Source organism: Xiphophorus hellerii, chromosome 19, assembly GCF_003331165.1.
Source record: "Xiphophorus hellerii strain 12219 chromosome 19, Xiphophorus_hellerii-4.1, whole genome shotgun sequence".
Classification (NCBI taxonomy): Eukaryota; Metazoa; Chordata; class Actinopteri; order Cyprinodontiformes; family Poeciliidae; genus Xiphophorus; species Xiphophorus hellerii.
Genome location: NC_045690.1, coordinates 29,090,516 through 29,102,540, shown reverse-complemented (window position 1 = coordinate 29,102,540; position 12,025 = coordinate 29,090,516). Strand labels below are relative to the sequence as shown.

At 35.8% G+C, this 12,025-nt stretch overlaps 1 protein-coding gene across 1 annotated transcript in view; it reads left to right on the top strand.

Annotated features, from left to right (window-relative positions):
- The first annotated feature begins 11,036 nt into the window (after positions 1–11,036).
- LOC116709540 (mucosa-associated lymphoid tissue lymphoma translocation protein 1-like) overlaps positions 11,037–12,025 on the top strand; it is a 6,870-nt gene continuing 5,881 nt past the window's right edge. Inside the window, 3 exon segments of the mRNA XM_032548147.1 lie at positions 11,037–11,205; positions 11,291–11,466; positions 11,671–11,767. Of these exon segments, the coding sequence (XP_032404038.1) occupies positions 11,040–11,205; positions 11,291–11,466; positions 11,671–11,767 (439 nt within the window). The 5' untranslated portion in view covers positions 11,037–11,039.

Below are 12,025 nucleotides of genomic sequence, written 5' to 3'. Positions count from 1 at the left end.
TATTTACTAAATAAATAGATTTAAATGTTAAGCCAATAATTACTGGGGTTTCAAATCAAAATGACACAAAAGACAAACAAAATAGATTTATTTCAAATAAAACTCATATACATTAGAATACTGAAGTTACAAAAAGATTTTATACTGTTATGTAAAATACATGTTTTGAAGGAATCCCTTTGATCTTATAAATTAGTAAGAAGACGTGGAGCTTCTGCTACATGAGGAAACATGGAAAGAGCTAATCAGAAATAAAAATAGATTTAAAAAAGTTTGACTGCTTTAAAGTCAGTCAATATTTTTTTATTGATTATTGAGGAATGTTATAAATAGTTTAGTTACTTTGAAATTCTTACATTTTCTTTTGAGATGCTGTTGTCATTTCCTATCAGAAATAAGTTTTTAATCTCCAATTGTCAGGTATGAAGATGTTTATGTTAGTGATGGGTAAATGAGGCGTCATGTATCGTTTTGACCCAAAGCAAAACTGTATTGATACCGCGTCAATACTGTGTCACTGAATACTGACACCTGCTGGACATTAAAAATCCCTACAGGCAACGCAGTTCACAGACTGATTTGATGGCCTAGTCTATACAATAAGATTTAAGTCATTTAATTTCATCGTATATTATATATTGTATGATGTCATATCTTCAGTTAAAATCAAAATATATTTGATATTCTTCGATACAGTCAATAAGTAATGTGAACATGAACCAAGTGATGAAAATGAAAGCGATCGTGTTTGGAATGAGGATGCTTGTGGACTGGGGTTTTTTGTTGTTGTTTTTTCCCACAAATTTTCATAAAAAAAAAAAAAAAAGTTTTTCTAAAATTTTTAAATTTAGTCTGTTCCGTTTTTTTGACACAACTTCTCCTGCTGTAGAAAAAATGAAGTAAACAATACATTTATATGAAATAATTGATAAAAAGCAGCTGAGTAATTTGTAGACTGGCTGTATACCTGAGTTTATCCAGGTGTATCTGTGACTTCATTCTGATGCCCTATGCCTCAGCATTGAGGAGGTGAATTTATTTAAATAAAACAGATTTTAGTGACACTGTATATTGTTCACATAACTTACATTTTTTCTTTTAGATTTTGTACGCAGATCTTTATGGATGTGTTTTGCTGGAAATGTCTTTTTTTCTATTTATTTATAGCGGGATTGTCTTTATTTCCCTTTTTTCTGCCTAAAGATTTTTATTTATGGAGGGTAATTTAAGAATGAAATTATGAAATGTATAATTTCAAAGGAGAAACATATGCAAAACCTCTTTTATTTTGTTTTTTTTCTCTCTCCGAAGAGTTTTTGCGGCGCTAATGGCTCGTATTTTTTTGACAGTAGGCAGACAGGAAGGAGGGTGGAAGACATGCGACAAAGGTCGTCCAGTTTTCAGGAAGAAGACTCACTTTGCTTGGCTGGATGGTAAGGACCTTTGACTTTTTTCACCTAAAACATGTGAAATTAGATTTCAACTACATGAAATCGATTTTTCATTAACAGGTGAGATCAACTGGGGAAAGTTTTCAAAAACATTCAAGGCAGAAAACCGGATTCCTTTTGCGGTTGTCACGTGTTCTTCCTGCAACCGGTAATATAAAGACTGTGGGCTTCACCGGCGATGGAAGACGAGGAGAGTACCCTGGTTACTACTGTGATGGCCGACCTGGACACTGCACTGACTGTCAATACTGAATGCAAGGAGAATATTAGTTGCTTTCCACAGTCTTTCACACATTTCAGTTGTCACACATTGTTAGTTTTTTTTTTTTTGTGACATGCCATTTTAAATCATTTCTGCTAAATAATATTTGCCTTTTGACTTGTGCAGTCATCCTTTTTAATAATGTGTTCTTTCAATATTATTTACATTTTTGAATGTTCCTTTTGTTGTAGCTCAGTTGATTTACATTATTTAGTTTTCATAGAAATGGTGCCGTTTCCACACAAAGTTACATTGTGGCTGTATAATTTCAAAGGAGAAACATATGCAAAACCTCTTTTATTTTGTTTTTTTCTCTCTCCGAAGAGTTTTTGCGGCGCTAATGGCTCGTATTTTTTTGACAGTAGGCAGACAGGAAGGAGGGTGGAAGACATGCGACAAAGGTCGTCCAGTTTTCAGGAAGAAGACTCACTTTGCTTGGCTGGATGGTAAGGACCTTTGACTTTTTTCACCTAAAACATGTGAAATTAGATTTCAACTACATGAAATCGATTTTTCATTAACAGGTGAGATCAACTGTGGAAAATTTTCAAAAACATTCAAGGCAGAAAACCGGATTCCTTTTGCGGTTGTAACGTGTTTTTCCTGCCACCGGTAATATAAAGACTGTGGGCTTCACCGGCGATGGAAGACGAGGAGAGTACCCTGGTTACTACTGTGATGGCCGACCTGGACACTGCACTGACTGTCAATACTGAATGCAAGGAGAATATTAGTTGCTTTCCACAGTCTTTCACACATTTCAGTTGTCACACATTGTTCGTTTTTTTTTTTTTTGTGACATGCCATTTTAAATCATTTCTGCTAAATAATATTTGCCTTTTCACTTGTGCAGTCATCCTTTTTAATCATGTGTTCTTTCAATATTATTTACATTTTTGAATGTTCCTTTTGTTGTAGCTCAGTTGATTTACATTATTTAGTTTTCATAGAAATGGTGCCGTTTCCACACAAAGTTACATTGTGGCTGTAATTTGTTGGAGAGAGTAGAACCAATAAAGTAGTTGTAAATATATTGTAACAGCGTTGTTTAACAATAGGATAACCTTGTTTTAAAAATTTTAAATGCAAGCAAAGCTAATAACTTGCAATATTTTATATGTGTAAATACAATGTTTCCTACACTTTTAGAACAATGACTGGAATCAATACAAAGTTTCTTTACAAACCTGACATACAGCCAAGTTGTTTATGTTTTGACAGAATCAACTGTTGGGTTTTTTTGTAATAAAGTAAGCACATACAGAAACATATTGTTCAGTTACAAAGTCATAATACAAACATAAGACTAAAGGTATCCTGAGCCGGACTTTATGAAGAGAGATGAGCCCGGCGCCGTTAGGCTGGGATGGAGACACATGATCAGGTGATTGGCTGAGCAGGTGAGATGAAGACAGTTATAGTTAGAATTTACACATTGGTTTAATTTATGTAACCAGTGACTTTATTCAAAAAGGTTTTCATATAGAAAAAAGATCATTCTCTCTGGCAGTTACCAGCGCAGCGTCTACTGCCGGGGTCCGAGCGCCAAAGATTATTTCTTGTCAAATAAACTTTCTAAAACCTACTTTCTCTCTGTGTGAGTCTTTCCAGGTTGAAGCTACATTTAAAGTTTTAAATTAATCCCTTTGGGTTTTGCAACAATTGGATATTTAAGGTCTTTATTTTATGAATCGATTGCAATTGGTAGAATTGATATGGAATTTATAAATGGAATAGTGGGACACCAATCAGTTTACTGGTTGAGCTGGAGTCCTTATAGCAAAAGTTTCCAATGAGACATTATGGTAAACAATGATAATAGCTGAGCCAGGTCACCTGCAACCAAAAATATTCTAGTTTTCGGAATGGCACTTGTTAGAAGTTCAGAAGTCCTTTGGTTTGTTTGTAAATTATATTCATAATGTGAATAATAAGAAAAATATTTGGCAAATAAGCAACAAAAGTGCGCTGTGAATGGACGTACTAAGTTGGCCAAAATTGTTAACTAAATGTTTTACAGACCAAACCTCTTTTCCATCTAGTTCTCGTTTAATAAGCCAGAGGCTATTATAGTTTAGATTGTAACTTATTTATTTTAAGAGGACCATTCACAACATCAAAATATATTATTTGAACTTCATTTGTTTATATCTGTTTTCTTAATCTGCGATGGACAGGCGATCTGTCCAGGGTCAGCAGCCCTCATGACCCAACTATAGGGATAATTCATGATAATTAATGGATGGATAAATGTGCTCTTAATGTAATGTACATTTGTCTCCAAAATATTGATTTGATTCATGTTTTATTACTTTTGTTTGAGATAGATTGGGTGTAAGGATAGATAAATACATCTCCATAATGTTTCCTTATTGTTGCTTATTCTAGATTGTTTACTAATATAATTTTAAATAAAGATTTAATACAGATTTGAAAATAAAAAAGTGACTTACCACGTGACAGACATACCACGTGACATATCACGTTTTGTAGCCATTTCTTTACTATTTAATTTGTATTTTTAATGTTGAAAGTCTTCTTGGGTGTTTTAAAAGGCGTTGGCAAATAAAATACGTTATTATTAGTATAATTATTATAACAAGGTCGGTACAGGAAATAGTGTCACTAGCGCCCCCTTCATTTCCGGAATGAAATAGTCACCTTTCCATATAAGGTGTGAGACTGACAGTGGTCCGTCCCCGCCCCTTTCTGTTTGCTGCAGCGAGGTGTACTTGGGTGTACTTGCCCTCACCTGGTAGACATCATGTTTTCCTTCCGGTTCACACCTCGCTGTTTGCTGGCGCTGCACGCCAGCCGCGTACTAATGCGCTCTTGAAGGATGCGCTTAACGACGCACTAATCGCTGATCGATCCTTCTTGTGGTAAGAAGCTTCTCTTAGACCCTTAATGTCTGTTAGCCTAGCCTTAGCTAAAAAAAAAGTTGGTTTCACAATGGAAAAAAAAACGATTCATCAAATTGTGCATATTTTTCAAATCAAGCAAAAAGAACTGAATAACGTTTGATTCGTTGTTATTAATTTTGCCGTAGAAAAACCCCCAACAAAGCTCCTATTTGCTGTTTGTCCATGGACAAACTCCTCAACAGTCACCTGGCAAAAAAGTGGGAAGGAGGCTCTGTGGGAGGAGAGCAAAGCGCTTACTGGCGAGTCAAAGCATCTGAATTTATTAGGTCTCTATATGGCGATTAACATAAATCATTAAAAAAAATTTATTTTCCATTCATCCATTTCTATCTAAGGGGAACACACTCACACCTAGGGAGAATTTGGAGTGACCAATGAACTCTTACCTTGTTGTCATGTTTTTGGAATGTGGGAGGAAACCGGAGTACCCGGAGGAAACCCACGCATGCACAGGGAGAGCATGCAAACTCCTACAGTAGTTCTGGGAAGCGAACCCACAACCTTCCGACTGCAAGGCAACAACCTTACGGACTGAGCCACTGTGCAGCCCGCTATAGAATGGCGCTACTATTAATATATCTCTTAGCAATTTGACGTCACCGCCGTTCTCGACTGACTACATCCGGGGTCTTTCGTCGCCGGGTGATCATCATCCGGGCCTTTTCACGTCACTTCCGTTGAAAACAACACCACGTGCGTTGCCCATGAACGCAGTAGCTGTCACTTCCAGCGGGATTAAAAGCAGCATTTATTTGACGTATAAATGCAGACTGGTTGAAGCTAGTTTGAACCAAAACAGTCAAGCTTCGGAGAAGGTAGGGGCTGAGTTTGTAGCGGCTATTTTGCTGGCCAAACGGAACCACCGGTCAAGGAAACCGGTGTCGCTTGAATTAGCTCATGTCCTCAAATCTCCAAACACGTTCAACGTTCACCTTTGAAGGGTTTTGTGAAAATAGCTCATGCTAGCAAACGCTTTGCACCTCGTTATGCTCCTGAAGTAATTTGTGAAATGCAATTAAATAACATTACATTGTAAGAAACTGAGACTTGGAAGCTAACGTTAACTTGAGGCAGCAAACGCTGACTGCAAACCCGGCCGCTTCATCTGCTCAGTGACGTCACTGAGCTCACTGCTCAGTGACGTGTTGGTGGTGGCTCACACCGTCGCTAACGTATTCCGTCACACACTTTATCTCTCTTTTCTTTTCTCTTCCATTCACTGAAATTGATGAGAAATGATTTGTGTTGTGCACAATCCACAATCTGTTTTGTTGTTTTCTTCTCCTCTGACTCCCCGTGTGAATTTTCTCACGGCGCCTCAGAGTCTCAACCGAGTTTGAGAGAAACGGGAGACTTGAGGGCTCAAGGTGAGCTTATACCTGCTGCCCCCCAACACACACACAACACACACACACACACACACACACACAAACACAGCTTCCCATGTAGCGTCAGGCCCGCGCTGCTTTGCCCTGAGTGTGTAGGAGTTGCAGCAGTGTGTTGTTGCAGCTTTGTTGCTGCGGTTGCATGGCTGTGTGACGTGCCGCTCTGCTAACACTGCATGCTAGCTGAAGATTCAAAGTCTGCTTTAATTCTGCTGAAATGTCTCCGGTTTCTGTTGAGATTCTCCAAAAATATTCCTTTACATGATCTATGAAAAACCCAGAAAGCGGTGGAGGTTTTTAGTAAAAACTATTTTAAAATGTCACATTTTGGTAATTTAAAAGAAAAATGGATATGAAAAGTAGAAATGTTTTTTTTTTTTGCTTGTTTCTTCTCTGGTTTGTAAAGCCAGAGAAGAAGAAACGACCAGAATTTCTTTGTGTTATTTACTAAATAAATAGATTTAAATGTTAAGCCAATAATTACTGGGGTTTCAAATCAAAATGACACAAAAGACAAACAAAATAGATTTATTTCAAATAAAACTCATATACATTAGAATACTGAAGTTACAAAAAGATTTTATACTGTTATGTAAAATACATGTTTTGAAGGAATCCCTTTGATCTTATAAATTAGTAAGAAGACGTGGAGCTTCTGCTACATGAGGAAACATGGAAAGAGCTAATCAGAAATAAAAATAGATTTAAAAAAGTTTGACTGCTTTAAAGTCAGTCAATATTTTTTTTATTGATTGAGGAATGTTATAAATAGTTTAGTTACTTTGAAATTCTTACATTTTCTTTTGAGATGCTGTTGTCATTTCCTATCAGAAATAAGTTTTTAATCTCCAATTGTCAGGTATGAAGATGTTTATGTTAGTGATGGGTAAATGAGGCGTCATGTATCGTTTTGACCCAAAGCAAAACTGTATTGATACCGCGTCAATACTGTGTCACTGAATACTGACACCTGCTGGACATTAAAAATCCCTACAGGCAACGCAGTTCACAGACTGATTTGATGGCCTAGTCTATACAATAAGATTTAAGTCATTTAATTTCATCGTATATTATATATTGTATGATGTCATATCTTCAGTTAAAATCAAAATATATTTGATATTCTAAGATACAGTCAATAAGTAATGTGAACATGAACCAAGTGATGAAAATGAAAGCGATCGTGTTTGGAATGAGGATGCTTGTGGACTGGGGTTTTTTGTTGTTGTTTTTTCCCACAAATTTTCATAAAAAAAAAAAAAAAGTTTTTCTAAAATTTTTAAATTTAGTCTGTTCCGTTTTTTTGACACAACTTCTCCTGCTGTAGAAAAAATGAAGTAAACAATACATTTATATGAAATAATTGATAAAAAGCAGCTGAGTAATTTGTAGACTGGCTGTATACCTGAGTTTATCCAGGTGTATCTGTGACTTCATTCTGATGCCCTATGCCTCAGCATTGAGGAGGTGAATTTATTTAAATAAAACAGATTTTAGTGACACTGTATATTGTTCACATAACTTACATTTTTTCTTTTAGATTTTGTACGCAGATCTTTATGGATGTGTTTTGCTGGAAATGTCTTTTTTTCTATTTATTATAGCGGGATTGTCTTTATTTCCCTTTTTTCTGCCTAAAGATTTTTATTTATGGAGGGTAATTTAAGAATGAAATTATGAAATGTATAATTTCAAAGGAGAAACATATGCAAAACCTCTTTTATTTTGTTTTTTTCTCTCTCCGAAGAGTTTTTGCGGCGCTAATGGCTCGTATTTTTTTGACAGTAGGCAGACAGGAAGGAGGGTGGAAGACATGCGACAAAGGTCGTCCAGTTTTCAGGAAGAAGACTCACTTTGCTTGGCTGGATGGTAAGGACCTTTGACTTTTTTCACCTAAAACATGTGAAATTAGATTTCAACTACATGAAATCGATTTTTCATTAACAGGTGAGATCAACTGGGGAAAGTTTTCAAAAACATTCAAGGCAGAAAACCGGATTCCTTTTGCGGTTGTCACGTGTTCTTCCTGCAACCGGTAATATAAAGACTGTGGGCTTCACCGGCGATGGAAGACGAGGAGAGTACCCTGGTTACTACTGTGATGGCCGACCTGGACACTGCACTGACTGTCAATACTGAATGCAAGGAGAATATTAGTTGCTTTCCACAGTCTTTCACACATTTCAGTTGTCACACATTGTTAGTTTTTTTTTTTTGTGACATGCCATTTTAAATCATTCTGCTAAATAATATTTGCCTTTTGACTTGTGCAGTCATCCTTTTTAATCATGTGTTCTTTCAATATTATTTACATTTTGAATGTTCCTTTTGTTGTAGCTCAGTTGATTTACATTATTTAGTTTTCATAGAAATGGTGCCGTTTCCACACAAAGTTACATTGTGGCTGTAATTTGTTGGAGAGAGTAGAACCAATAAAGTAGTTGTAAATATATTGTAACAGCGTTGTTTAACAATAGGATAACCTTGTTTTAAAAATTTTAAATGCAAGCAAAGCTAATAACTTGCAATATTTTATATGTGTAAATACAATGTTTCCTACACTTTTAGAACAATGACTGGAATCAATACAAAGTTTCTTTACAAACCTGACATACAGCCAAGTTGTTTATGTTTTGACAGAATCAACTGTTGGGTTTTTTTGTAATAAAGTAAGCACATACAGAAACATATTGTTCAGTTACAAAGTCATAATACAAACATAAGACTAAAGGTATCCTGAGCCGGACTTTATGAAGAGAGATGAGCCCGGCGCCGTTAGGCTGGGATGGAGACACATGATCAGGTGATTGGCTGAGCAGGTGAGATGAAGACAGTTATAGTTAGAATTTACACATTGGTTTAATTTATGTAACCAGTGACTTTATTCAAAAAGGTTTTCATATAGAAAAAAGATCATTCTCTCTGGCAGTTACCAGCGCAGCGTCTACTGCCGGGGTCCGAGCGCCAAAGATTATTTCTTGTCAAATAACTTTCTAACACCTACTTTCTCTCTGTGTGAGTCTTTCCAGGTTGAAGCTACATTTAAAGTTTTAAATTAATCCCTTTGGGTTTTGCAACAATTGGATATTAAGGTCTTTATTTTATGAATCGATTGCAATTGGTAGAATTGATATGGAATTTCTAAATGGGAATAGTGGGACACCAATCAGTTTACTGGTTGAGCTGGAGTCCTTATAGCAAAAGTTTCCAATGAGACATTATGGTAACAATGATAATAGCTGAGCCAGGTCACCTGCAACCAAAAATATTCTAGTTTTCGGAATGGCACTTGTTAGAAGTTCAGAAGTCCTTTGGTTTGTTTGTAAATTATATTCATAATGTGAATAATAAGAAAAATATTTGGCAAATAAGCAACAAAAGTGCGCTGTGAATGGACGTACTAAGTTGGCCAAAATTGTTAACTAAATGTTTTACAGACCAAACCTCTTTTCCATCTAGTTCTCGTTTAATAAGCCAGAGGCTATTATAGTTTAGATTGTAACTTATTTATTTTAAGAGGACCATTCACAACATCAAAATATATTATTTGAACTTCATTTGTTTATATCTGTTTTCTTAATCTGCGATGGACAGGCGATCTGTCCAGGGTCAGCAGCCCTCATGACCCAACTATAGGGATAATTCATGATAATTAATGGATGGATAAATGTGCTCTTAATGTAATGTACATTTGTCTCCAAAATATTGATTTGATTCATGTTTTATTACTTTTGTTTGAGATAGATTGGGTGTAAGGATAGATAAATACATCTCCATAATGTTTCCTTATTGTTGCTTATTCTAGATTGTTTACTAATATAATTTTAAATAAAGATTTAATACAGATTTGAAAATAAAAAAGTGACTTACCACGTGACAGACATACCACGTGACATATCACGTTTTGTAGCCATTTCTTTACTATTTAATTTGTATTTTTAATGTTGAAAGTCTTCTTGGGTGTTTTAAAAGGCGTTGGCAAATAAAATACGTTATTATTAGTATAATTATTATAACAAGGTCGGTACAGGAAATAGTGTCACTAGCGCCCCCTTCATTTCCGGAATGAAATAGTCACCTTTCCATATAAGGTGTGAGACTGACCCGTGTTGTTTGTCCTGAAACGGGAGATCTCGAATTGGTCATTTGCGCCACAAATGTTGAAATGGATGTTTTGGTGAAATGGAGCCGTCACTGTTCGATTCGTAGAACAATTCAATTCGTACCTTTAACAAGGCACCACAAGTGGCAACTGATGTTTTGATTTGTAAAAGTAAATATTTTAATTTAAATCAATAGATTACGTAAGTACAACAAATATCTTGCAGCGTTCATACTCCGCCTCCTGCCATTTTCTTACCCACTCGTTGCGAATTATTTTTCAAAGTAAACAATTTTGTATGTCCATGTACCATTGAGTATCTTTAGAGTTCAGTATTTTCATGAATTATGGGAATAAATAGTCACAACTTAATTCAATTGTACATATAATATTTTGAGTACTTATACCCAATCTTGTATTTATTTTGCTTCTCATGCTTATTTGGATCTGTCAGCGCTTATGAAATTCGTCAGATCTGTTATAGATCCAAGTAAATTGCTTGTATATGTATTTTAAAGGAATACTTTGAATCTTACTGCCACATTCCACATCGTGCACTACTAATTTTAATGATCAATTACTACCTTTATTTACACCAATTGTCAGAAATTTGTCTCAATACTGATAAAGGTACAACCCAATACGTAATATATATATATACACTATACGTTATCATCAGAAAAGAACATACAATTGTATTGTGTGCAAGTTTTTAATTATTTTATCTCCACATTTCATCACCATCTTCTAAGTGAAGTAAATGGGTACTCAACAGCTGAGTACATTGATCTGAAATGGTTTGTTTGTGGGTAACAAATAAAAGTAGTAGGAAACAAAAAAACGACTAACTGGTGTCTAGAAATTTGTGAAGGGGTGAAATGACTGAGAGTTTTGATTTCAGTTAACAACATTATAATGTGTTCACACATGCTTTTTCGTCAGGTGCCTGGTGGTACTCAAGCAGACCTGACTATAAGAGCTTCTAAAACTCAGCGATATGTCTGCCGAGTCAATGACCACTTTCATAATTACGTCTTCAGCGAATGGGTGAAGGTGAAAGTGTTGGACATTGATAAATCAGGTATTATGCTAATTTAATTTATACAGCCATATGTTCCACATAAGACAAATTCCATACCTTTATAACAATCTCTGCCCCTTTTCAGGTTTGCCAGTTGACTGGCAGGGTGAGCCTCACATCGCTATCAATCCCAAACCAGACACAGTTCAACTGGGAACAAAACTCAGCCTTCGCTGTGCTGCCTTTGGCATCCCCACTCCACACTACCAGTGGTACAGAAATGGACAGCCACTGCTGGACAAGACCAGTGATATACTGCAGGTGAGGCAAGAAAATAAATGTTTCCTACTATGCTACTGATAACGATTGCTCAGGTTTAAACCCAACCCGATTGTTTAAACAGGTCGGGAAATAATTGACCATAAAATATTGACCATATTTTATGGTCAATATTTCATTAAAACTCTTATTTGCATTTGTGGAAGTGTGCTTAAATAAAAGTAATTTGCTTTTTTAATCTTACAGATTGATGGTGTAACAGCAGAACATGGCGGATCCTATCTGTGCTCGATATCTAACGTCCTAGAAGAGAGATGGACAGAGCCTGTTGATATCAATATTGGTAAGTCTCAAACAGAACTGTAAACATATTATCCTAATTTTTACCCTTTTCTCCTGCATTACTGTCTTTGTTTCTGAGTAAAGAAACTGTAGGTAGACAAGATTTTTTTCATACTCCTTCTGTTCTGCTGGTTTTTTGCCATTGTGGTAGAGGTACTTTTCCATTTCTTCAGAGTAAAAAGGAAGTTGTGAGTCTCCAAATAGAGCTTAGTCCATGTCTTAGACACAAAGCAGGAAAGTGATGTGAAGTGAAACCAAC